This window comes from Sus scrofa, chromosome 10 (assembly GCF_000003025.6).
Source record: "Sus scrofa isolate TJ Tabasco breed Duroc chromosome 10, Sscrofa11.1, whole genome shotgun sequence".
NCBI lineage: Eukaryota > Metazoa > Chordata > Mammalia > Artiodactyla > Suidae > Sus > Sus scrofa.
In genome coordinates this window covers 46,818,858-46,846,611 of record NC_010452.4, presented here as the reverse complement: position 1 = coordinate 46,846,611, position 27,754 = coordinate 46,818,858, and the positions used below count along the sequence as shown (strand labels likewise).

Sequence of the window (27,754 nt, the reverse complement as noted above, 5' to 3'; positions counted from 1 at the left end):
TCTGAAGGCGTCCATAAAACTGGTTCATGGTGACCTGATTTCAACTGTGATCAAGACTGTGATCTCTGAGGCCATGGATCTGAAAGGGTCGTTAAAAGAGCCCAGGTCAGAAGGTGGTGTCCCTTTGAAGGGAAATTCCCTTCCACTCAGAACCGCTCCCGTCCTGAGCCGATCGCTCTTGCCTGGAGAGAGGGCCTGTCTCCATCCCTGTGCCGCCAGACCCCTGACTCTACCCTGGCGCTGCTGCAGCACCTCCCGGCAGGAACAACCTCCTGCCAGACCACCGGACTCCATCCTTGTACGACAAGCCCGCAGGCTCTATCCCGGCTCGGCTACAGGACCTGCCAGCCTGCATCTCCAGATCCTTGTTGTGTGCAAGTGAGAACCCGAGGGAGAGGGAGAGTGGAGGAGGCTCTTCCTCTGCCAGGGGAGGAGCCTGACAGATTTTTTGTTTGTTTTTAATGTCTTTTTAGGGCCACACCTGTGGCATATGTTGGTTCCCAGGCTAGGGGTCCAATCAGAGCTGCATCCCCTCGCCTACACCACAGCCACAGCAACACCAGATACGAGCCGCGTCTGCCACCTACATCACAGTTCATGGCAATGCTGCGGAGCCTTAACCCACTGAGCGAGGCCAGGGATCGAACCTGCGCCCTCATGGATGCTAGTGTGGTTCGTTAACCACTGAGCCTCTACAGGGAACTCGAGCCAGACAGATTTATGGCTTTATTGGGACACAGCCCTTTGGTTAAGTCGAGAAAGATCTGTTGATATATCTGACTCCCCATGTAAATATTCACACAATAACCACTCTGACTGCAAGCCATACTCTCGGATACTTCCTAGTTCACATTTATTTTCAATGCTCGTGACAAACACTACGTTTATTTCATGACCCAGTATTTTGAACAAAACACACTTCCTTTGTGGGACTTTTCACCGAAGGGCTCTTTCCACCTGTCAAGTCCTCCCAAGCGGAAGTGAGTAAACCAAGGTGAGGAAGGCTGGGCCATCTGATAGGGTTTCCAGTGAGAGGGGACTTTGGGGGTGGGGGTGGGAGAAAGAGCCCTCAGGTACCTGGACTCCGAACTCCTCGCTGAGGTTGGTGAACAGGTACTCGTACCCATAGGCCGCTTTGCAGTTCAGCCACACCACGTGGTAGGGGCTCCGTGTGATCCAGCTGCGGACCAGCTCCAAGATCCCTCTCAGACACTCCTCCTGGGCAGGGGTTTGAAGAGGCAGTTGAGGCCTTGTCCGTTCCCAGCGTCCCCAGACATTAAGGCCAGGGGGCCCGTTACCACCCGACCTGTTAGCCTGCGGCCCGCCCCCTGAGAAATACAGCCACCCGTCCAGAGAGACGTACCCGACTGGGAATTTGGTAATACTTTGGATGGCAGAAAGTGGTGTCTAAGTACACACTCTGGATGTCTTTCACACTGAAGATAAACAGAACACAAGAGCTGTTAATCACGTGAAATACAACACGCGTGAAGTCGAAACTCTCAGTTATTTTACAGGAGGTTTCAGTCCACTTGGGTTTTCTTTTTTGGCCACTCCCATGCCGCTGCAGTGACAACAGCCAGATCCTTAATCCACTGGGCCACAAGAGAGCTCCCTGGAATTTTTTACTGTATCGACATGGTTAGGAAGTGATTTCCATAGGATAATATATAAGACAGATGGGTGAGGGATTTTTTTTTTTTTTTTTACCTTTTTTGGCTGCACCCAGGGCATATGGAAATTCTTGGGCTAAGGACTGAACCCCCACCACAGCAGCGACCCAAACTGCAGCAGCGACAATGCCAGGTCCCTAACCCACTGAGTCACCAGGGAACTCCTGGTTCAGTGAATTTCGATCAGTTCATGTAACTACTACCCCAATTCACACACAGAATGTCATCATCCCCTCATTTCAAGAGGAAAAATTTGCTTTGCTGTTGCAAATATTATAATTGAGTTAGACTTCTAATAGAAACAAAGGCAGGAGTTTCCGTTGTGGTACAGCTGGAAACAAATCTGACTAGGAACCATGAGGACACGAGTTCGATTCCTGGCCTCGCTCAATGGGTTAAGGATCCGGCATTGCTGTGAGCTGCGGTGTAGGTCACATGTGGGGCTCGGATCCCGCGTTGCTGTGGCTGTGGTGTTCGTTGGCAGCTGCAGCTCTGATTCGACCCCTAGCCTGAGAACCTCAATATGCTGCGGGTGTGGCCCTAAAAAGCAAAAAAAATAAAAAATAAAAGCAACAAAGCCTCATACATGTGTAGGGGGGAAGAGCAGTAAAATCTTTACAACAACATAGTCTTAACATTCGAGTATTATATAAAGCCCGGTACCTGCCCCCCGAGTGCAGAAGCTCCATTCTGGCAGCTTCTCCTTTTGCCAATCGGAAGTCTCCTGTATACAAGACAGTTCCATTGTTGCCCTGAAATAAGAACCTGAAAACGAAATATATCTCAGTGACTTAGGTCTCATACAAAATCCCAGTAAAGCAAATATATATTAAAGCCACAGCCCACGCTGCCTGCCAAACACAGCCACCCTGACATGGCATGAACAGAATTTCCGTACTGCTTAACCACACCAGACACTCAGCTGCCACCTCTTCCCGGGAGGTTGGAAAAAATAACATGATGGAGATGCCACTGAGTTTGCAAGCGATGGCCCCAAAATACGTGAGCTCCCTCAACTGTACAATGAAATCATTCCTGTTTGTGGAGAGAAAAATCCACACGACAGGAAAATGCAAAGCCAGTGGAGAAATGGCTACTGAAGTCTTGCATTGTCAGAAAGCCACGTTTCAAACTTGATCTGCACCACAGTCCCCCAAATTCAATTTGGAAACAAAGATTAAACGAACTGCCATCAAGAGAATCAAATCTCCCTACACATATTGTTTTCTAGACCCTCAATGTTTATTTCTACAAATACAATACGTTTCTACGCAGAATAAATGGGCGAAAGAGATGAACCCCCTTACATAACTGATCCTGGGCAATGACCAGCTGGTAAGAGAGTCACAACAATTTCTTCCTTCTAAAAAGAAAATAAAGAAAAAAAAATAATAGAAATTTATCATTAGGACCCAGTTAAACAAAGCCCTCCTTAACAGAACAGATGCAAGTACGTCCCAAGGACGTATGCCTTTTCTCCTCATTTCCCCACTCTCCAGATTCTGGAAACAAGTGGAATCCTCACCCACAAAACAAATGGTTACATGCAGAGTTGCAACATGACACAGCAATTTCACTCTTGCTGTGAGAAACTCAAGTGCAAGAGTGCAATTTCACTCTTGCACTTGAGAAACGAAAACAGGTCCACACACAAAAACCTATATATGAATATTCAGAGCAGCATCCTTCATGCCAGCCAAAGAGTAGAAACAGCCCGAATGTCCATCAACTGATGACTGAATACGCAACAGGTGGTCTAGCCATACAGTGGGATGTTATTCGGCCATAAAAAGACATGAAGTACTGACAACCACCACAGCATGGATAAGTTATGCAAACTGAAAGCACTCACAAAAGACCACGTGTTATATGAGTCCATTTTTATGAAATGTCCAGAATGGGCAAACCATAGAGCCTTAAACTAGACTAGTAGTTACTAGAAGCCAGAGGGAGGGAGAAATAGAGGGTGACTGCTAATGGGTACCAAGTGGTCTTCTGGGTGATGAAAATATTCTGAAATTGCTTGTGATGGTGGATATACAACTCTGTGAATATACAAAAAGCCACTGAACTGCCTATTTCTTTTATTTTTATTTTCACTTTTTAGGGCCACACCCACGGCACATGGAAGTTCCCAGGCTAGGGATCAAATCGGAGCTGCACCTGCTGGCCTACACCACAGCCACAGGCACACCAGGCCCCAGGTGCATCTGGGAACTACACCACAGCTCAGAGCAATGCCGGATCCCTGACCCACGGAGTGAGGCCAGGGATCAAACTAGCATCCTAATGGATACTAGTTGGGTATGTTTCCGCTGCACCACAATGGAAACTCCTGAACTGTGAACTTGAATGGGGTGAGTGGGATGGTACGTGGATGATGTCTCAATAAAGTTATTTTAAAACATTTTTTAAAACTCTGATGTAGCCTGGTCCCAAGTCACCACACAGCATGCTGTACTGCCCCACTAGGCACATCCTCATGGGCACCACGCATAGCCTCTGAAGGTTTGATACATGGTGGGGCAGAGCTCTGGACACTCCAGCTCTCTAGTCATAAGGTGTGTCTGACATCGTTTATTCCAAAGGCCCCTTTAGACAGACTCTCCTTTTTTTTTTTTTTTTTTTTTTCCATTTCTAAGGCTGCTCCCGCAGCATATGGAGGTTCCCAGGCTAGGGGTCTAATCGGAGCTGGAGCTGCCGGCCTACACCACAGCCACAGCAATGCGGGATCTGAGCCATGTCTGCAACCTACACCACAGCTCACCACAACACCAGATCCTTAACCCACTGAGCAAGGCCAGGGATCGAACCCACATCCTCATGGTTCCCAGTCGGATTCGTTAACCACTGAGCCACGATGGGAACTCTAGACTCTCCCTTTTGAAACCAAATTTAGGGTTACCATGTGGGGTGGGAGGGATAAATTAGGGGGCTGGGACTGACAAATACACATTACTACGTATAAAAGAGTTGCGTAACAAGGACCCACAGTGTGGCAGAGGGAACTATGCTCAAAACTCTGCTATAACCTATATGGGAAAAGAATCCAAAAAGGTATGTATTTGTATAACCGATGTACTTTGCTGAATACCTGAAATACAACTAAGTCAACTATACTCCAATAAAATTTATTAAAAAAATAAAATAAAAATAAAAAGTTCCTGCTGTGGTGCAACGGGTTAAGAATCTAACTGCAGTGGCTCAGGTCGCTAAGGAGGCCTGGGTTTGACCCCCAGGCTGGTACATTGGGTTAAAGGATCCAGCATTGGGGCAACTTTGGCATAGGTCTCAGTCATGGCTCAGATTTGATTACTAGCCTGGCAATCTCCATATGTTGCACGCTTAGCCATAAAAAAAAATTAAAATAAAATAAAAATAAATATAAAATGGGCTCTCCCCCAGGTTGGAGCTGGAGACACACACATGCAAGCCTCAGTGCAGGACAAGAAAAGGAAAGGACGAGAGTGGGGCACCAGGACCCTGCTCTTTAAGAGCCACCTGCTGTCTGGAGCCCAATTCTGAGAAAGCCTTTCACCAGCACATGTCACAGGCTGCCAGTCACCAAGAGCATCTCCCGAACGTGTGCACAACCCGAGCTCAGGATGGCACTTAGCAAGGTTCAGGGCATCCCGCCTCCCCTCCCTCGGGACAGTAGCTCTAGAAGGACTTCAGGAGACCCTGCCATGGTGCAAAGGTTGAAACTGCAGCTCAGATCTAATCCCTGGCCCAGAAACTCCCTGTGCTGTGAGGCAGTCAAAATAAAAAACTGAAAAAAAAGAAAGGAAAGATAAAGAAAAAAGACAAGAAAGAAAAGAAAAAAAAGCAAAAGAAAAACAGAAAAAAAAAAAAAAAAAAAAAAAAAAAAAGGACTTCAATGCCTAATCTCCAGGGAGGAAATGTAAAAAGTGACCCCCCTGGAGTTCCCGTCGTGGCGCAGTGGTTAACGAATCCGACTAGGAACCATGAAGGTGCGGGTTCGATCCCTGGCCTTGCTCAGTGGGTTAAGGATCCGGCGTTGCCATGAGCTGTGGTGTAGGTTGCAGACGTGGCTCGGATCCTGGGTTGCTGTGGCTCTGGCGTAAGCCAGCAGCTACAGCTCCGATTAGATCCCTAGCTTGGGAACCTCCATATGCCGCAGGAGCAGCCCAAGAAATAGCAAAAAGACAAAAAAAAAAAAAAAGTGACCCCTGTCCCATTATAGTCACATCACCAAGGACACCCTCCAGATTAAACGTGTCAATTAAGCAGGTTCTAATCAGACTACAGAATAAATTTTAACTAGATTTGCCATAAAAGAGGAAAACACTTTCTAGCCCTACCTATGATTTGAGCTATAAATATATAAATACATAAAAGGTAGGTCCTTAGTCCTATTTACTATTAAAAAAGATAACTGCCACACAAAAGGACCTGCTTCTAAATTTAAGGACAAAAAATAAAATGGATCCACCTGGATAATGTCTTCTTGAATAAAAAAATGATTCGGGGGGGGAAATAAATCAAAATATACCTAAATACGCTGCAAAAACACTGAGCACCATTTTACATCTTGAACATTATAATAAACTTAATAAATGTGACAATCACATTCTTTAGTAGAATTATAATTAGAATTAGAATTAGAATTAGAATTCTTTAGTAATATCATGATTACGGAGCGCCTATAATTAGCACGTAATACTAAAAAGAAGCAGCTCTGACATAGACTAATCCTTCGGACATAGAAAATATATCACAGATGGTTTTTTTTTTCCCTACAAACCCACTCATTTACTATAAATTTTATTTATGGTTAAATGAGCATTCACAAGCAAGGAGAAAGGTACACAATCATTTAATGCTAAGTAATGATTTTTTTAAAAACACAGTATTTAGTACTTAGTTACCTCGCCTGATGCTTCATCAATTAAAGATATCTGGGTAGGAGTTTCAACTTCAATTGACACCTATTAAAAGAAGAGAAGTATACATTTTCAGTTTTTCCATGACTTTATGTGCCTTTGCCATCTCAAACACAGAAAGGGGACCAAGAGAAGTTATAGACTCCGTGGAACCATTTCTGACTTCACGACAGTAATGGCTTAACAGCTTGAAAAAATAATAAAGCTAAAAAAATACCTTTCTGGGCACACCCTCTGCAGCCCTCACTCCAAATTCTACCTATAAAAACTTTTCCCAGGTACCGTCAGGGTGTTCAAAGTTTTTGAGCATAAGCCACCCGTTTTCATTGCTGGGCCCTGCAATAAACCTTTCTCTGCTCCAAACAAACAAACAAACAAACAAAATAAATAAATAAATAAATAAATAAAATACCTTTCTGGAGGTGGCAATACATTATATATACTTATACATCCTTTGACACAGCAGTTCTATGAATTCAATCTCCCTCCCTTCACCTCCCCATCCCTCCTGCTCCCATCCCATTTTCCTTTTGACCTTAGTCTTTGTACGACAGGTAGTCAGGTGTTCTATGTGTTTAGGTTTTCTGCAGCAGAACAGTCTGCCATCAGTCCTGACACACTGGCCAAATTTACAGATTCAAGCTGCTGCAGAACGGTCCAAGGGTCCTTGGACAATTTACTGGAACAGTCACCAGCACAAAGAGGCATTCAGTAAGTAGCTGATGAATGAACATAATTGTTCATCTCTTTAGTCCACTGATACCATAAAACTCACAGTGACTGTGGTTCAGGTATAAAAATGTTCATGCATTTCTAGAATAAACACTCTATTTGTGATGCACTTTTTTTTAACACTGTTAGGTTCAGTTAGCTATTACCCTAATTTGGATGTTCACACATGCTCATGAATGAAATGGACTTTCTTCCCCATGTGCTACCATTATCCGGTTTGCCAGTGAGGTTGACTGGCTTATCTTTTTATTCTCTCCTAAAACAAGAATTACTTGTTCTCTGAACATGTGGCCAAAGTGCCCATAAAACCATCTGGACCTGGGGCTTTTTTGAAGAAGAGATCTTTCAAAACTGTTTTAAAATTTTTAAATTAAAAAAAATTTTTTTTTCATTTTTGCAGCTCCACCTGTGGCATATAGAAGTTCCCAGGATAGGGGTCAAATCAGAGCTGCAGCTGCAGGCCACAGCCACAGCCACAGCAATGCTGGATCCGAGCTGCATCTACAACCTATGCTAGTGTACAGCCATGCCAGATTCTTAACCCACTAAACAAGGCCTCACAGGGACTATATTGGGTTCTTAAACCCACTGAGTCATAATGGGAATGCCTGATGGCTATTTCTTTATTCAAGTTTCCTACTTTTCTTGCCTTAATTTGGTATTTTCCTACTTTCCCAGGTATTTATCCACTGTGTCTAAATTATCAAATACACTACCACATTAATTTTGAAAATAAGGCATTGTGCATTGCTCTTATTAATAGTTATTTTCCTTTTTATCATTCTGTTTTGGGTTTGTTTGTTTGTTTTGCTTTTGAGGGCCATACCTGCAGTATATGGAGGTTCCCAGGCTAGGGGTCAAATCGGAGCTACAGCTGGCAGCCTACACCACAGCAACACAGGATCCGAGCTGCATCTGTGACCTATACCACAGCTCATGGCAATGCCAGATCCTTAACCCACTGAGCAAGGCCAGGGATCAAACCCACAACCCCATGGTTCCTAGTTGGCTTCGTTTCCGCTGTGCCACAATGGGAACACCTATCATTCTGTATTTTTATATACATCTTTTTTCACCAATCTTGGCAGAAAATTATCTCTATTTCTCTAAAGGCCAGTTTTTACTTTTGTTAATTTTCTGTGATAGTTAGTCTCTATATCACTAATCTGTCATTTTCTCTTTATTATTTCCTTCTTTTACATGTCCTTAGATTTGCTTTGTTGCTTCTTTTCCTTGTTAATAAGTCAAAGAATTCTTCCATTTAATTCGTCTTTGCTTTTTAAGAAATGCATTTAATGCTGTCAATTTCCCTTTAATTTTTTTTTTTTTTTTTGGTGTTTTGTCTTTTTAGGGCTGCACCTGCAGCATATGGAGGTTCCCAGGCTAGGGTTCTAATCAGAGTTGTTGTTGCCGGCCTACGCCACAGCCACAGCAATGCCAGATCCGAGCTGCATCTGCAACCTACACCACAGCTCACAGCAATGCCGGATCACCAACCCACAGAGCTAGGCCGGGGATCGAACACGCAACCTCATGGTCCCTAGTTGGATTCATTTCCACTGTGCCACGATGGGAACTCCATCCTTTTAAGTATTAATTGAGCTGTGCTCCACACATTTTGAATGTCCTCTTTTTATTGTTCCTCAGTCCTAAGTATTGTATATTTTTCTTTACAACTTCCTCTTTAACCTGAGAGTTGTTTGTGGTGAACCTTTAGTTCCCACATGAATGGGAACTAAAGGTTCCCATTCATGAATTTAACTCTCCTTTTATTTCTGATTTCCAATATCACTGCATTACGGTCAAAGAACAAATCACTAGGATTTCTTGAAAGGCGTCAGTGACAAAGCACTTGCTGATTTTGGTCAATGTTCCACGTGCACCCAAAGATCTTCCTTCCTTCGCTGGGTTTAAAGCTCTGTGTTTCAATCAGTTCACATGCATTCATTACGTCATTTAAGCCTTCTGGCTATTTACTTACTTCCCACGTCCCTCGTGTTCAGTTTCTGAGAGTGTCTGGTAAGCTCTCCACCTGCTTCTATCAAGCTGCCCCCTTCCCCCTTAGATTGCGAGGTGGCCTTGAATTACATCAACTCAGCGGAGCCTGGACTATCCTGTAAGCTCCTGCTGTGTATACGTCTGGGTCAGCAGTAGCCCCAAGAAACACCTGGGTAAGACTCGGATGGCAGACGTCAGCCAGCAGCATTTTTCAATGCTCTGCAAGGCACCAGGAATGACAACAACTCCTGTGTTGCTGATCTGCAGGCTCAGTTCACTGACACGGGCAGGACAGCGCAGCTCCATCTTCTGCGGGATATTCCCGCTCAGCTTCTCGGAGCCCTAGGGCTCGTATGTGTGACTCAGTGGCCAAGGGAACAGCAGCGTTAGCATTACCAAGGTTGGGAGGAGTGAGAGGCAGGCATGGGTCCCCACTTGTCCCCGTGGATTCCAGCCTATCCCTGCTCTTCTCCCCTTCTTCCTCAGCTTCCCTTCCTGACTGCTGGCCGGAATGACCCACAGCAACTGCAGGCCTAACACCAAGGCCAAGGTTACTTAGCAGCCTTGCTGTTGGGTCCCTCTCCATAGGGATGGCCTCTGTCGGGTCCCACCTAAGGGACAGATCAGAAGCTGAGACTGAAAATTCCACCAAACATGACCCAAGAGGGTATGAAAACACTGCACTACCCATATCCTGGGACGTTCTGGGGAGCGGAGGCTGGTACCCAGGCTGGGAGGAAGTGGCCCAGGTAGCTTGAGAAAATAGGAACAAGGGGCCCTGGTTTTCACTGTGGTTACAGGTGGCCCTGAGCTTTCATGTTTGAACTCCATGTAGGCACCCAGGAAAGGACAGGCTTTTTTTTTTTTTTTTTTTTTTTTTTTTTTTTTTTAATCAGTTTGCCCAGATGTGGGGCAGAAAGGGAAGCTGGAGGTGGGAGCTGTAAGTTATTGGCAGTCAGACATCAAAAAGACTCTTTGAGATGCTTGTTCAGACTTCTCTGCCAGCTGCCCCAATTACTGGCAGTTTAAGCCACATAATGAAGCAGAATTCTACCTACGAATGACGGTTCTCTTTCTCCCATCAAGCACTAGATGACCAACTACGACAGAGTCCAGTTTGAGGTTATTTTGTCAGTTGTGAGTACGTGTGTGTGTGTTCACATCTTCTTGATCTTCTTTTACCCTCTTGAAAATTTAGATTTTCTTTTTTTCCTTCAGCTCTTTACATGATATAAAAGTTGCCACTTTGGCATTTTTAGCTTCTAATTGTTCAGTATATCTTTTCTCTTTTTTTTTTCCCCCAATTTCGACCTGTGTTTTTCCTTTAATGTCATCTACGTCTCTTATAGACTAAGGCTAGGTTTTTTGTTTGTTTGCTTTTGTCTTTTTGCCTTTTTCTAGGGCCACTCCCGCGGCATATGGAGGTTCCCAGGCTAGGGGTCAAATTGGAGCTGTAGCCACCAGCCTACACCACAGCCACATCCATGCCAGGTCCAAGCCGCATCTGCAACCTACACCACAGTTCACGGCAACGCCGGATCCTTAACCCACTGAGCAAGGCCAGGGGTCGAACCCGCAACCTCACGGTTCCTAGTCGGATTTGTTAACCACTGAGCCACGACGGGAACTCCAGGCTGGGTTGTTTTTTTTTTTTAAACCTAAACTACGACTTCGTCTTTGGATCACAAATTGAATGAAATCCATTCATGTGGATAGCAACTACTGTTGCAACAGAAATTTTTCTGCCATCTTCACATTTTCTACCTGCCATATGGTCTTCTCTCCTCTACTATCCGCCTCCCACTGCAGAGATCCACTTTATTCTGTCAGATTCAAATTATCCATCCTGTTTTTATTCAGCTTATTATTCCTTTCTTATTATAACTCCTAAGTCCTCTTCATTTTTCCTCACCTAACCCATGGTCTAAATAAAAGGATCTATCGATTATGTCACTGAACATTTTATGCTTTAAACTATTAAAATGCAGCTGGGCAAGAGGGTCTTTGAGACGAGACAAAACTAAGAATCTAGGTCAACGTGTTCAAGGACAAGAAAGACAAAGTGACAACAATAAAAAGCCAAGCTCTTCCACAATTAAGGAATGACAAAAGAGTGAATAGCGACACCATAAATACTGCAGATAAATATATTTATACATTTGTTCCATCTCCCTCGAAAAGTAGTTCCCACTTGAAAAAAAGAATTAGTGGCATTCGAAAAAAATAAAACTTACAATTCGTTTCTCCCAAAATCTGTACCTCGGGTTGGTTAATAACAATTCTCTAGTAACAGGTGAACAGTATAAGGAGACCTTCAAGCTGAAAAGAGAGATTAAAAAAAAAAAAAAGTCATTTTAGTACCATCCAAAATGAGTCATCTGGGTGACTAGGAAATCTCCTGTTTCAACATGTATCAGATACCCTGAATAATTCAGAAACGGAGCTGGCACCAAAAGTGTTAGAATGGTTCCCAATAGGCCTAACCTCCAATGACCACCTCCGCCCCATCACTGTAAAGGGAAGGGGAGTTCCCATCGTGGCTCAGCAGTAACGCGCCCGACTAGGATCCATGAGGATGCAGGTTCAAACCCTGGCCTCGCTCAGTGGGTTAGGGATTCGGCATTGCCGTGACCTGTGGTGCAGGTCACAGATGCGGCTCAGATCTGGCGTTGCTGTGGCTGTGCTGTGGGCCGGCAGCTGAGGCTCTGATTCGACCCCTAGCCTGGGAATTTCTAAATGCCTCAGGTGTGGCCCTAAAAAAATAAATTAAAAAAATAAAATAAAGTGAAGGGGAAGAAGCAGATGAGAATGAATATTATGTTCTCTGACCTCCTCAAAGCTTGGTCTTCACCATTCTCATCTTTTGTTATTATTAGTATTAAAGCATAGTTGGTTTACACTGTTATGCCAATTCTGCTGGACAGCAAAGTGACTCGGTCATACATACACACACACTTTTTAAAAATATTCTTTTCCATCGTGGTCTATCCCAGGAGACTGAATATAGTTCCCTGTGCTGTACAGCAGGACCTCATTGTTTATTTTCATCTTAAAGACATGGTTGTTACAGGATCAGCTATGCCTGGAAAGACACCACCAAATGATAAACTACCTCTGCTAAACAGGAAGGGGGAGCCAAAGTCTGCTTGAGATTTACTTCGTGCAAGTCGCTTCTGTCTGTGTCTTTTGGGCAGAAATCAATTTCATGACAAGCTTGAAAAATTCACCCCTAGAGCTGAAAGGTTAGGGGTACAATCTACGGCAGATTATACTTTCCAAAGCTGGCCACGCTGACGTGCACTCCAACCACATGGGAATGGACATTTTCCCTTGACGGGAGGCGTCTCCATTCACCTCCCTTGAACCTGGACAGACCCTTGTAACTGCCTTGGTCAACAGACTGGGACGGACATAGCACTGCAGGACTTTGGACGCTAGCTATCCTGAAACCACCATGCTGCAAAGATTTGTTTAGAGACAGAGATACCCAAAATGTCCCAACTACTTAAGTGTCCCCAGTCCAGGCATCAGACATTGAATGAACGAGCCTTTAGGTAAGGTCGCCCCCAAATGATACCCAGTCAGGCAGAAACCAGCCGCTCCCACTGTGCCCTGTCAGAATCCCTGAGGCACAGCAACAGATAACAATACATGACGAGTGTTGTTTTTAAGTCACTTCAGGGGATAATTTGTTACGCAGCAATGGACAACTAATACATAGGCTCTAAAATCAGACAGACCTGGTGGGAATCCTGGTCCTGCCACTAGCTGTGTGACCTTGGGCAACTAATTTAACCTCTCTGGTTCCTGAGTTTCCTCATCTGTAAAATAGAAGCAATAGTAGTGTCTTTCCAAAAGAGGCTCTAAAGAGACTGTCAGCTCCAAGAAGAGAGGGATTTTTGTTTTACTCATTACCATATCATCAACATCTAGTGTGTGTGTGTGTGTGTGTGTGTGTGTGTGCATGTGTGTATTTGTTACCATTATCATAAACACAGACTGCTGATATCACTTAGCAAAGAAGCCTGCTGCTAAGTCAAAGGTGAAAGAGTCAAAACGCCAAGACACTCCTTTCCACACCCAGCTGATCCCTGAACAACACAGGATTCGACAGCAACAATCCACTTATGTGAGAAATTGTTTTCACTAAATGAGTGCTATGGCACGACACAGTCCACGGTTGGTTGAATCCATGGATGCAGACCCGGGGATAGGGAGGGCCGACTGTAATGTTACACATCAATTTTCAACCACGACGAAAGTCAGCACCCCGAACCCTCACATGGTTCAAGAGGCAACTGGATATATCTTGATAATTTTGAATCTAAGCAATGGCTGAAGGAAAAGAATGCGAAGGCTCAGCTTTAAGAAGAGAACCAACAACGCTATTTAATTCTTTATAAGGAAACAACCCTTTACACACATACACACCCTTTCAGAAACAAACGTGGGAGTTCCCACTGTGGCTCACCAGCTTATGAACCTGACTAGAATCCATGAGGATGGAGGTTCAATCCCGGGCCTCCCTCAGTGGGTTGAGGATCCGGCATTGCTGTGAGCTGTGGTGTAGGTCTTGGACATGGCTGAGATCCCACAGTGCTGTGGCTGTGGCATAGGCTGGCAGCTGCGGCCCCGATTCGACCCCTAGCCTGGGAACTTCCATATGCCATGGAAGTGGCCCTGAAAAGAAAAGAAAAGGAAAAAGAAAGAAAGAAAGAAAATGGACAGAATGGACAGACCATTGCTGTGCCCAATAGCACAGATGAATCATTCACATATACTGCTAAGTAAAAGAAAAAAAGTAGGAGAGTCTATTCAGTATGAAACAATTTAAATAGCGTTCAAAAACAGCCCAAGTTAAACATGACAACAGACGTCAGAAAAGAGGTTGCCCGTGGGCAGGGAAGACTGACTGGGGGAGGGACGGGGTCTGTTCCAGGATTTTGGTTCTGTCCTACGTCTTGAGCTGGGCAGAAGTTACACAGATCTGTTCACTTACAAATGTTTGTCAGACTGTTCCCTTATGATGTCTGTACATTTCTGTGTAGAAGTTACAGCTCAAGTAAAATTTTACTTAAAAACGCACACATAGGAGTTCTCCTGGTGGCTCAGCAGTAACGAACCCGACTAGTATCCACGAGGATGTGGGTTTGATCCCTGGCCTCGCTCAGTGGGTTAAAGACCCAGCATTGCGGTGAGCTGTGGTGTAGGTCGCAGACATGGCTCGGATCCCAGGTAGGCACGGCTGTGGCATTGGCCAGCAGCTACAATTCTGATTTGACTCCTAGCCTGGGAACTTCCATACGCCGTAGGTGTGGCCCTAAAAAGACAAAAACACACGCACAAATAAGTAGCAACATGTATTACCTGCACTCCAACCTTCTTTTCAAGGTAGAGGCTCTTAATCCTTTCATGTGATCTGCCAAAAAAAAAAAAATCAGAAATATATTATTTTTTCAGAGTATTCCTTGCCCCAAGGAAGCTGAGTTATCTGATCATTTTAGGCTTCCTTTTAAGAGAAAATAAATGAGAGTTTCACTTTTAGAAGAGAATTGATTCATGAGCTACTGGCTTTTGCTTCTGCAAGTGAGGCATCCACTGAAAACAGGATAAGAACCACTAAAAAATGGACCATCTCCAAGCCATCAGAAGCCATTTAAAAGGAGAATGATGTCCTACCCCTGGGGGAAGAGTCTAAATGACTCAGAGTAGCCAAAGAAGAGTAGGTGACCGGGTCTCCTTGGGAAATGCTTCCATCATTTTCCCTTACTCTCTTCTTTCATTGCAATCCAACTACCCTTTGGTCCAGGCTCTCAGTGACCCATTCAATTCCAATCACTTAAGTTAGTCCACCTAGATATTCAAGTTTGCTTCCATGGAATCCTTGAGGAAACCATTCAAGCTTAGGCCAGGGGAAAAAAAAAGTTTCATTACTTCTCAACCTACTATAACTGCTGGGTTGAAAGGTGGGTTATTACCACCCACAGAGGCTTGCTCCACAGCTTTCCAAATTAACAAACACAGAAAGGCAACTTAAAGAGAAAGGTGACATTTAAAGCAAACCAGACAGCCACAGCCACAGCAACACAGGATCCAAGTCACATCTGTGACCTACACCATAGCTCACGAAAATGCCAGGTCCACTGAGGGAGGGCAAGGATCAAACCCACATCCTCAAGGATCCTAGTTGTGTTTGTAATCTGCTGAGCCACAATGGGAACTTCTAATTACCCTAATTCTAAATGGAAACCAAAAAAAAAAGCTAGAGTAGCTATACTTAGACAAAATAGACTTTAAAACAAAGACTGGGAGTTCCCACTGTGGCTCAGCAGGTTAAGGACCCAACAGTCTCTGTGAGGATGCAGGTTTGATCCCTGGCCTCACTCAGTAGGTTAAGGATCCGGCATTGCCACAAGCTGCAGAGTAGGTCACAGATGCAGCTTGGATCCAGTGTTGCCATGGCTGTGGCATAGGCCTCAGCCTCAGCTCACTTTCAATTGCTAGCCTAGGAACTTTCATATGCCACGTGTGCAGCCCATAAAAAAGTAAAAACAACAACAAAGACAGTAATAAGAGACATTACCATGGGGTTCCCATCATGGCTCAGCGGAAACAAATCTGAATAGCATCCATGAGGACACAGGTTCGATCCCTGGCCTCGTTCAGAGGGTTAAGGATCCAGCACTCCTGTGAACTATGGTATAGGTCACAAATGCAGCTTGGATTCCGCATTGCTGTGGCTGTGGTATAGGCTGGCAGCTACAATTCCACACTGACCCCTAGCCTAGGAACCTCCACATGCTGCAGGTACAGCCCTAAAAAGAAAAAAAAAAAAAAGAGAGAGAGAGAGAGACCTTACCATATTATACAATGATGAAGGGATCTATCCAATAAGAAGATACAACATTTGTAAATATTTATACACCCAACACAGAAACATCTAAATATATAAAGCAAATATTAACAGACTTAAAAGGAGAAACAGATAGCAAAAGCAGGGGACTTTAATATTCTACTTACATCATGGATAGAACATTTCAGATAGAATATCAGTATGGAAATATTGGACTTAAATGACATATTAGACCAGATGAACTTCACAAATATATGCAGAACATTCCATGCAATGGCAACAGAATACATATTCTTCTCAAGTGCACATAGAACAATTTCCAAGATAGACCACATATTAAGCCACAAAGCAAGGTTTAACGCATTTAAGAAGACTGAAATCATATAAAGCATCTTTTCCAATTGCAATGGTATGAAGCTAAAAATTAATTACAGGAAGAAAACTAGAAAATTCACAAATGTGAAAATTAAGTTACAGGCTATTAAACAACCAATGGGTCAAAGAAAAAATCAAAAAGAAATTTAAGAATACCTTGAGACAAAAGAAAAACATACCAAAATTTTCAGGATGCAGCAAGATCAGTTCTAAAGGGGAAATTCAAGGGTTCAGTGCTTACCTCAAGAAATAAGAAAAATCTCAAATAATCAACCTAACTTTACACTTCAGTAACTGAGATAAAGGAATTCCTGTTGTGGCACAGCAGGTTAAGAACCCGACAATAGTGTCCGTGAGGAGGTGGGTTCGACCCCTGGCCTTGCTCAGCGGGATCCAGTGGTGTAGGTCACAGATGCAGCTCAAATCTGGTGTTGCTGTGGCTGTGTCGCAGGCCAACAGCTGCAGCTCCAATTCAACCCCTAGCCCAGCAACTTTCGCAGGTGCAGCTCTAAAAAGAAAAAGAAAGAAAGAAAGAAACTAGAAAAAGAAGAACATACAAAGCCCAAAATTAGTAGAAGGAAGAAAATAACTAAGATTAGGGAAGAAATAAGTGAACTAGAACCTAAAAAGATAACAGAGAAAATCAATGAAACTAAGAACTTATTCTTTGAAAAGGTAAGCAAAATTGACAAGCCTTTGCTAGACTCACCAAAAAAACAAAAATAGAGAGAGAGATAGGACTCAAATAAATAAAATCAGAAATTGAAGAAGATTTATTACAACCATTACAACAGAAAAGAAAGGTAAGAAACTTCTGTGAACATTTATAAATCGACAAACTGGACAACCTAGAAGAAATGGGTAAGTTCTTAGAAACATACAACCTACCATGATTGAACCATGATGAAACAGAATACCTGAACAGACTGATAACTAGTAAGGATATTGAATATCCTTTCTACTATCAGTAATTAAAAAACCCCAACAAACAGTCTTGGACCAGATGGCTTTGCTAGTGAATTCTACAAACATTCAAAAAACTCATTTTATGAGGCTAGCAATACCCTGGTACCAAAGCCAGACAAGGACACCATAAAAAAGAATAAATAAAACTACAGGTCAATATCCCTGATGAACATAGATGCAAAACTCTTCAACTAAATACCAGCAAACAGAATTCAACAATACATTAAAAAGATCATACATCATGATCAAGTGGGATTTATTATTCTGGAGACATAAAGATGGTTCAAAATCCACAAATCAGCCAATGTGATATATCACATAAACAAAATGAAGAATAAAAAATGATATAATCATCTCAAGAAATGCATAAAAAGCATTGAACAAAACTCAACATCCATTTATGATTAAAAAAAAAAAAAAACAAAACTCTCAACAAATCAGGTATAGAGGGAACATACCTCAACATAATAAAGGGCATATGTGAGCCCTCAGCAAACATCATAATCAATGATCAAAAGATGAAGACTTCCTCTAATATCAGGAACAAGACAAGACTGCCCACTCTTGCCCTTTTATTCAACATAGTACTATAAGTCCTAGCCAGAGCAATTAGGCAAGAAAAAGAAATAATAGGCATCCAAAGTAGAAAGGAGGAAATAAAACTGACACTATTTACAAACACAACATGACACCATACAGAGAAAACTCTAAAGACTCCATCAAAACCTGTTAGAACTAATACAAGAATTCAGTAAAGTTGCAGGATACATAAACACAAAAAGTCCATTGCATTTCTACATTCTTTTTTTTTTTTTTTTTTTTTTTTTTGTCTTTTTGCCTCTTCTAGGGCTGCTTCCACGGCATATGGAGATTCCCAGGCTAGGGGTCCAATCGGAGCTGTAGCCACTGGCCTACGCCAGAGCCACAGCAACATGGGATCCGAGCCGCATCTGCAACCTACACCACAGCTCACGACAACGCCAGATCCTTAACCCACTGAGCAAGGCCAGGGATTGAACCCACAACCTCATGGTTCCTAGTCGGATTCGTTAACCACTGTGCCACGATGGGAACTCCCATTTCTACATTCTTAAAACAAACCATCAGAAAGAGAAATTTAGAAACAATCCCATTCACAACTGCATCAAAAAGAATATCTATAAATAAGTTTAACCAAAGACGTGAAAGACTTGCATATTGAAAAATACAAGACGTTAACAGAAAAACTACCATCACACGAATAAATGGAAAGTTATGGAAAGCTAATCCAAGCTCATGAGTTGAAAGAATCAATATTATTAAATGTCCATATTACCCAAAGCAATCAACAGGTTCAATGCAAACCATATCAAAATTCCAATGACATTTTTCATAAAAATAGAACAAATAATCCTAAAATTAGTATAGAACCACAAAAGATTTCTTTTTAAGCAACCTTGAAAAAGAAAAGAATTGGAAACATCATGCTCCCTGATTACAAAATGTATTACAAAGCTAAAGTAATTAAAACATTATGGGAGTTCCCATTGTGGTGCAGCAATAATGAATCTGACTAGCATCCATGAGGACTCGGGTTCAATCTGTGGCCTCACTCAGTGGGTTGGGGATCTGGCATTACTGTGAGCTGTGGTGCAAGTCGCAGATGCAGCTCAGATCCTGTGTTGTGGCTGTGGTGTAGGCCGGCAGCTGAAGCTCCAATTCAACCCTTAGCCTGGGAACTTCCTTCCATGTGTCATGGTGTGGCCCTAAAGAAAAAGCAAAAAAAACATTAAGGCACTGGCATAAAAACATAGATAGATCAATAGAAAAAAATACAAGGCCCAGAAATAAACCCACACATATAGCATCAATCAATTTATGGTAAAGAAGTCAAGACTATACAATGAAGAAAGTCTCTTCAATAAATTGTGTTGGGAAAACTGGACAACCACATGCAAAACAATGAAACCTGAGCACTGTCTTACCACACCACACTGCATACAAAAAATAACTCAAAACAGATTAAAGCCTTAAATGTAAGACCTGAAACCATAAAATTTCTATAAGAAAACATAGGCAGTAATCTCTCTGATGCAGGTCTTGGTGATGCTATTTTGAATATGGCACCAAAAGCAAAAGCAAAAATAAACAGTGGGACTACATCAAACTAAAAAGCTCTTCATAGCAAAGGAAACATTAACAAAATGAAAAAACCTACTAAGAGGAGAAAATATTTGCAAATCATGTATCTGATGCATGGCTAATATCTAAAATATATAAAGAACCTAACATAATGTTTGAGAAGATGTACATTCAATCCCTGGCCTGCATCAGTGGGTTACCGATCCAGAGTTGCCGCAAGCTTTGGCATAGGTCTCAGTTGTGGCTCTGATCTGGTGTTGGTGTTGCATAGGCCATAGCTGCAGTCCCAATTTGACCCAAGCATGAGACCTTCCACATGCTGCAAGTCTGGGCATAAAATGAAAGGGGTGGGGAAGAACTCATACAAATTTAACAGCAAAAAAAAAAAAAAAAAAAAAAGAGATTTTTTTTTTTAATGGGCAGATCTGAATAGACTTTTTTCCCCAAGACATATTGTATGGCCAAAAGGTACACGAAAAAATGCTCCACATCACTAATCATCAGGGACATGCAAGTCAAAACCACATTGAGATATCATGCCCATTACGGCTATGATCAACAAGAAAGCAAAGAACAAATGTTGAAAAGAATGTGGAGAAATGGGAACGCTTGTGCACTGTTGGTGGGAATGTAAATTGGTGCAGCCACTATGGAAGACAGTACAGGAGGCTGAGGTTCCTCAAAACATTAAAAACAGAACTACAAGATCCAACAATTTCACTTCTGGCTATTTACCTGAAGAAAACAAAAACACTCACTGGAAAAGGTATCTGTGCCCTCGTGTTTGCTGCAGCATTATTTATAAGAGCCAAGACATGGAAACAACCTCAGTGTCTATCAAGAGATAAATGGATAAAGACATTGTGGTATACATATGCACAATGGAATATTAGTCAGCTGTAAAAAAGAATGAACTCTTGCCATTTGTGACATGAACGGAGCCCAAAGGCATAGCTAAGTGAAATAGTCAGACACAGACAAATACTGCATGATCTCACTTTTCTATGAAATGTGAAAAAGCAAAAATTCAACCTCACGGATACTGAGAACATATTGCTGATTAACAAAGGTCGGGGGGTAGGAGGTGGGAGAATCAGGTGAAGGGGGTCCAAAAGAAAAAGGAAAAAAAAGAATTTTTTAAAAAATGAATTGCTTGGACTCTCGCTGTGGCACAGTGGGTTCAGAATCCAACTGCAGTGTCTTGGACCCCTGCATTGGCACAGGTTCCATCCCTGACCTGACACAGTGGGTTAAAGGATCCGGTGTTGCCGTACCTGCAGCTCGGATTCAGTCTCTGGCCTGGGAACTTCCAAGGCCTTGGGTGCAACCAAAAAATTTAAAAACTAAATTAAAAAAAAAATGCATTGTTGGAGTTCCCATCGTGGCTCAGTGGTTAATGAATCCGACTAGGAACCATGAGGTTGCGGGTTCAATCCCTGGCCTTGCTCCGTGGGTTAAGGTTCTGGCGTTGCCATGAGCTGTGGTGTAGGTCGCAGACATGGCTCGGATCTGGCATTGCTGTGGCTATGGTGTAGGCCGACAGCTACAGCTCTGATTCGACCCCTAGCCTGGGAGCCTCCACATGCCACGGGAGCAGCCCTAGAAAAAGGCAAAAAGACAAAAAAAAAAAAAAAAAAATGCATTGCTGTCTAACCATGAATAACCATCTTCATTATAAGATTTCTAAACACTGATCATAAGTTTAATAAGCTTAAAGCTAATTAAAACGAAATTATTCTTCTACATAATGCTTTTCCAGCTCTTTTGCGGTTAATACATGAATGCTGTTGGAAAGTTCATTTTACTTAAAAAAACAAAAACAAACCCATAAACAAGCAGGTTATTTTGAAAGTCTTTTCAAATCATACACCAAAAATGGGAGTTCCCATCGTGGTGAAAATGAATCCGACTAGGAACCAGGGGTTGTGGGTTCGATCCCTGGCCTTACTCAGTGGGTTAAGGATCCGGCGTTGCCGTGAGCTGTGGTGTAGGCTGGCAGCTGCAGCTCCAATTAGCCCCTAGCCTGGGAACCTTCGCATGCCATGGGTACAGCCCTAAAAAAGACCAAAAAAAAAAAGTCAAATCATGTACCAAAAATGACTTTCATGTGCATTTTTGATGAATATATGTAAACACTGCCCATGACCGCCCTTGATGAAGGCAGAAGGCAAAGGCAGTCAAGCTGGGCTGTGAGGGAGATGATGTTAAACAATCACCCATCAGAAAAAAATCGAGGGAGTTCTCTGATAGCCTAGTGGGTTAAGGCTCCTGCATCTTCTTTTTGTTTTTGTTTTTGGTTTTTTGCTTTTTAGAGCCACACCCACAGTATATGGAGGTTCTCAGGCTAGGGATCTAATCAGAGCTGCAACTGCCAGCCTACACCACAGCCACGGCAACGAAAGATCCGAGCCGCGTCTGTGACCTACACCACAGCCCATGGCAATGCCGGATCCTTAACCCACGGAGCAAGGCCAGGGATCGAACCCGGAACCTCATGGTTACTAGTCAGATTCATTTCCGATGTGTCACAATGGGAACTCGGCTTCTGCATTTTCCCCACTGTGGTTCTGATCACTGCTGTGTGGCGCAGGTTCAATCCCTGGCCCTGGAACTTCCACATGCTGCGGGTGTGGCAAAAAAAGAAAAAAAAATTTTTTTTAAAAAAGACAAAAAGAGAGAGAGAACCTGAAATAAACATTACCACTCTCATAAAAAAGAAAAAAAGAAATTGAATTATCCTAATTACAACCAACACGCATGCCCTCGATGTATACATGGCGGTCCTCATTTCTCAAAAACAAGGCAGTCACCAGACCACACACGGACAGACCATGTGCCCTCAGAAGGTGCCTCTCCTCAGGGCACTCCTGAGGCAGGCTTTAGGGCCAAAGAATGAGTATGTCCCCAGGCAGGACTCTCCTTAATCAAGTCTTCCAGAGAGTTTGAGTCAGAGCAATAAGGAGGCTGATCCTGGACTCTGCTCCTTGCTCCCAAACTAAGCCTCTGGGCAGCATCCTGTTCCATCAAGACACCCCATCCCACCAGTGGAGGGAACCTGGGTGAGTTCCCTATTTGCCACCAGGATGCACCCCAAGCCTCCTTTCCAGGGCCTTTGGCTTTTCCTTTGACCAAAATACATCAAATTAAGCTGCCTCCTGAAGGGGTCCTACCCCTCCCTGGGCTGCAATCTCAGGCCATGGGTCCCATCTTGTCCTCTGGGCCTTACAGATGCTTTAAAGCCTGCCCTGAACACAGCACTGGATCCCAGATGGACCATGAACAGGCATCAAGCAGGTCCATGGCCCACCTCACCTTTTTTTTTTTTTAGGACCACACCTGCAGCATATGGACATTCGTGGGGTAGTGGTCAAATCAGAGCTGCAGCTGCAGGCCTATAACACAGTCATGTCAGATTCGAGCCACATTTGCAACCTATACCACAGCTCACAGCTCACAGCAATGCTGGATCCTTAACCCATTGAGCAAGACCAGCGATGAAACCCACATCTTCATGGATACTAGTCAGGTTCTTAACCCTCTGAGCCACAACGGGAACTCCCTACCTCAACTTTTATCAAAATGTGATGTTAACATGTTTATGTGCATTTTTTTCACAGGAGACTATAGATCTTATCAGATATACTGTATTATTCTGCTCAGGCTTCAATAACAAAATATCAGCCTGGATGGCTTTAATGAGAAATTAAGTAATTAAATTTTTTTTTTTTTTTTTTTTTTTTTTTTTTTTTTTTTTTTGCTTTTCAGTGCTGCACCTGTGCAGTACATGGAGATTCCCAGGCTAGGAGTAGAATCTGAGATACAGCTGCCAGCCTACACCACAGCCATAGCAACACCAGATCTGAGCCTCATCTTCGACCCACACCACAGCTCATGGCAATGTCGGATCCTTAACCCACTGAGCGAGGCCAGGGATCGAACCTGCAACCTCATGGTTCCTAGTTGGATTCATCCCTGTTGTACCACAATGGGAACTCCTTATTTATTTATTTATTTGTTTATTTGTTTTTTCCTACCGCTGTCCCTGCAGCATATGGAAGTTCCCAGGGCAGGGATTGACTCCAAGCTGCAGCTGCAACCTACACCACAGCTGTGGCAAGGCTGGATCCTTAACCCACTGCACTGGGCCAGGGACGGAACCCACACGGCTACAGGAGATCTGAGCCACTGCAGTCAGGTTTTTAACCCACTGTGCCACAGTGCAAACACCCAGAAATGTATTTCTAACGGTTCTGGAAGCTCAAGTCCAAGATCAAGGTACCAAAGCTGGTTTCTGGGGAGGCCTCTCCTTACCAGCAGCCACTTTCATGCCGCGTGCCTACACGGCATTCCTCAGTGTGGTGTGTGTGTGTGTGTGTGTGTGTGTGTGTGTGTAGAGAAGGCCACCACTCCTATAAAATTAGGACTCCACCCTTATGACCTCATTTAACCTCCATCACCTCCTAAAAGCCCTTTCTCCAAATACAGCCACATCGGAGATTAGGGATTCAAAAGATGAATGGGGGTAGGGAGAGGACACAAGCCAGCCCACAGCACATCCAAGGACGTCAGCTTCCCCAAAAAGTTAAAAACCACGAAGAGACAATGTGGCAACCCTGGAGAACAGAAGCTGAGTTCCTGACCTTGTTGAGTGTACATCCTCACTGGGAAGACAGGCCCACATGGGAACAGAGGACAGGAAAAGTTATAAACTGCTCAGCAGGAGAGAGTATTCCTTAATATACAAACTAATGACAATTTCACAACTACAATTACTAAATAATAAAAGAATAAATTCAATAAAAAATATAAATACGAACTCCTTTAGGCAAACTCTTTCTCCAAAGCCACTACTCTGATGCATGAAGGCTGAGCCCCGAAGAAGCCATTCTTTGTTTTTTTTCCTTTTTTCTTTTTTCTTTTTGGTCTTTTTGTCTTTTTAGGGCCGCACCAGCAGCATACAGAGGTTCCCAAGCTATGGGGTCTAATCAGAGCTGTAGCTCCTGGCCTATGCCACAGGCACAACAATGTCTGTGACCTACACCACAGCTCACGACAACACCAGATCCTTAACCCACTGAGTGAAGCCAGGGATCGAACCTGCCACCTCATGGTTCCTAGTCGGGTTCATTTCCACTGCGCCACAATGGGAACTCCCAAGAAGCCATTCTTTAATCCCGTCCACCATCCTCGATGAGTTCAGAGACGCCAGAGGGCCTTTGAGGTACAAACACCATCTTCCAGGAATGACTTCTCAATGAAAAACAAGACAAAACCAAAAATATTATTCTCCCGAAGCAACAGAAAGGCCTTCACTGGGACTCACGTGTTTTTAGCACAGCTAGAGAGGAGGTCCAGCATTTCCTCATTAAAGAGTGATAAATTAAAAGAGCTTAGAGCCAGAAAGCAGACGCATTTCCCCAAAGCAGTAACTTCAAAGATTTCACACACACACAGCAGCTAGTCTTCACACCCACTGCCTGCCCAAGGGTCTGTTTTCATATCACTGATTTACTTTAAAATCACACAGTGTGGTATGTTTGTGCAAATATATCTGAGTCACTCCTCAAAAGAGCGGTCGGGGGTCTCCTACTTAAGCTACGCTGGAAATCAGCACTCCAAGAGGTAGCTTCTAGAATGCTTCAATTAACCTTCATCTCTGGTCAAGGCCCAAGGATGTGCTAATTAGCATACTGAATATTAAACCTGTTTTCATGGGTAAAAGTTACTGACCTATCCATCAGCATACCAGATGTTAAGAATGGACAATGGGGATTTCCCGTCATGGCTCAGTGGTTAATGAATCCGACTAGGAACCATGAGGTTGCGGGTTCGATCCCTGGCCTTGCTCAGTGGGTTAACGATCTGGCGTTGCCGTGAGCTGTGGTGTAGGTTGCAGACGCGGCTTGGATCCTGAGTTGCTGTGGCTATGGTGTAGGCCGGCAGCTACAGCTCCGATTGGACCCCTAGCCTGGGAACCTCCATATGCCGCCGGAGCGGCCCAAGAAATGGCAAAAAGAAAAAAAAAAAAAAAAAAGAATGGAAATGGTAGTGAAATTGGTGGTACTCTAGCTCTGGAGACTGGCTAAAATGTAGAGATGCTCCAGACTTGCCTGGAGTAACTGGCCTGGGGACCATATCGTTAGGGGGCGACATTCCAGGCTTAATTCCTAACCATGTGCAGCTGTGAAATAACATTCTGGTTGCCTGACCTGGGCATCTGTAAGGTAAACCTCATCCCACCTCTAGGACAAAAGGAACCTTTCATACTGAATGTGAACAGAACATCTAAAAAGAGGGGGAGCTTGCACGTTGTCAAGCTCACAGGCAGGACGTTTAATTTGAATGCGTGCGTGCTTGCTAATAAATGGTTGGAGGTATGGCAGAATTTCATTTAAACCTGTCTTTGTAACAAAATCGCGAGGATTTGGGGGAAGAAATAAGTAATCCTCGACAACCTTGACTATTGGGCCCTGGGAGAGCTTCCAAAAAAACCGAATAGCTGTGCCTGATCAAACTGGCCTGGGTCAGTGAGTAACTGGCAGTCGCTGCTCTGTCCCGCCCCGCGGGACCTATGAGGCGATAAAGCCTCAAACAGGCTGAAGAGCACGCCTGCGACAGGATGCAGTCGCTAGTCTCTCCCCAGACCTCCCAAAGCCTGCACTCCTCCTGCAGGACCCCCACCCCAACTTCCTCCTCTCCAGCCCCTGGGCTACCTCCCCGCGGGGCCAGACCCGCCGCAGCCCTGGTCCCCGGGAGGGGGTCGGCGCGCCGCGCTCACTCACCCTTGTGGCAGTGGGACAGGAAATAAGCGCGAGCCCTCAGATTCTCCCGGTCGAAACGGTCTATGGAGATAGTTGGGTACTCCGCCATCTGGCCCTCGAAGGAACTCATAGCGTTGGCGAACACAGCCGACTGGGCGCCAGCCCTCCGCGGTTATGCAAGCTGCAGCTGACCGCGCCACCACTTCCGGGAACCTGCCGCCATCTCCCCATTGGCCAGCCAGGCGCAGCCACGTCCAATCAGAGGAGCCCAACGGCCCTGAGGGCGATGCCAATGAACTTCCTGTCAGTTCCGGCCGCAGCCACTTGTGGGTTGAAACCCTCTAACCCAGCTGCGCTCTGCTGAGGTCGCTACTGGGCCCACAGCTGCGATGCCAGGTGGAATCAGGGGTGTAGCGAGAGGAATGAGGCCCCTCCCAAACACCCTGGCACAACACGGTGTCGCTGTGGTGAAGCGTTGCCCGTGGCTGTGCAGGAACTAAAACGAGAAGGGAGACTGAACACCCAGAGCAGGCGGCTCCACCCAAGGAGAAGCGGGAAGCGGAGCTTGAATTTGAAATCACACTGCCTTCTTTATGCTTGTCCACTGAGATACTGAAAGCCTTATTTTGCTTCCCTTCTTTTAAAAAAAAATTATTAAATATAGTTGATAACAATGTTGTGCCAATTTCTGCCGTACAGCACAGTGACCCAGTCATACGTATGTATACATTCCCTTTCTTATATTATCTTCCATTATGGTCTATTCCAAGAGGTTGGATCTAGTTTCCTGTGCTATACAGCAGGACCTCATTGCTTATCCTAAACTGTTTGCATGTACTAACCCCAAACTCCCAGTCTATCCCACTCCCTCCCCCACCCTCTTGGCAACTACCAGTCTGTTTTCTATGTTTGCTAGTTCTCTTCTTTTTCGTCCCTTCCCAATGTCTACCTTACAGGATAACCTGAGAATTGTGTGAGAAAATTGTATCTGTCTTGCAATAAATTCAAAAACTGTTAGTCCCCATTTTCATGTATAATCAACAAACTGAGTAAATACACAACTCCTGATTACCACAGCTCAAACACTTAATATTAGGGTAGATAAGTAAAAATCTCAAGGAAAGCTTAGCTGCTAGCCTCCCCCACCTCTGCCCCTTTTGAGCTTTTGTGTGTGGTGTGTGTGTGTGTGTTTGCCTTTTCTAGGGCTGCTCCTGCAGCATATGGAGGTTCCCAGGCTAGGGGTCTAATTGGAGCTGTAGCCACCAGCCTACACCAGAGCCACAGCAGCTCAGGATCCCAGTGGCATCTGCGACCTACACCACAGCTCACGGCAATGCCGGATCCTTAACCCACTGAGCAAGGCCAGGGATT

General features: G+C 44.1%; 1 protein-coding gene across 4 annotated transcripts in view; it reads right to left on the bottom strand.

Moving 5' to 3' along the window:
• DCLRE1C (DNA cross-link repair 1C) overlaps nucleotides 1-26,596 on the bottom strand; it is a 43,833-nt gene extending 17,237 nt beyond the window's left edge. For 2 of the 4 annotated variants that reach the window (XM_021063988.1, XM_021063989.1), the window contains exons 1-8: nucleotides 26,405-26,596; nucleotides 14,675-14,726; nucleotides 11,542-11,626; nucleotides 6,563-6,622; nucleotides 2,981-3,036; nucleotides 2,337-2,438; nucleotides 1,364-1,436; nucleotides 1,078-1,218 (exon numbers count right to left, since the gene is read on the bottom strand). In XM_021063988.1, the coding sequence (XP_020919647.1) occupies nucleotides 1,078-1,218; nucleotides 1,364-1,436; nucleotides 2,337-2,438; nucleotides 2,981-3,036; nucleotides 6,563-6,622; nucleotides 11,542-11,626; nucleotides 14,675-14,726; nucleotides 26,405-26,513 (678 nt within the window). In that variant the 5' untranslated portion in view covers nucleotides 26,514-26,596. 4 annotated transcript variants of the gene reach the window in all.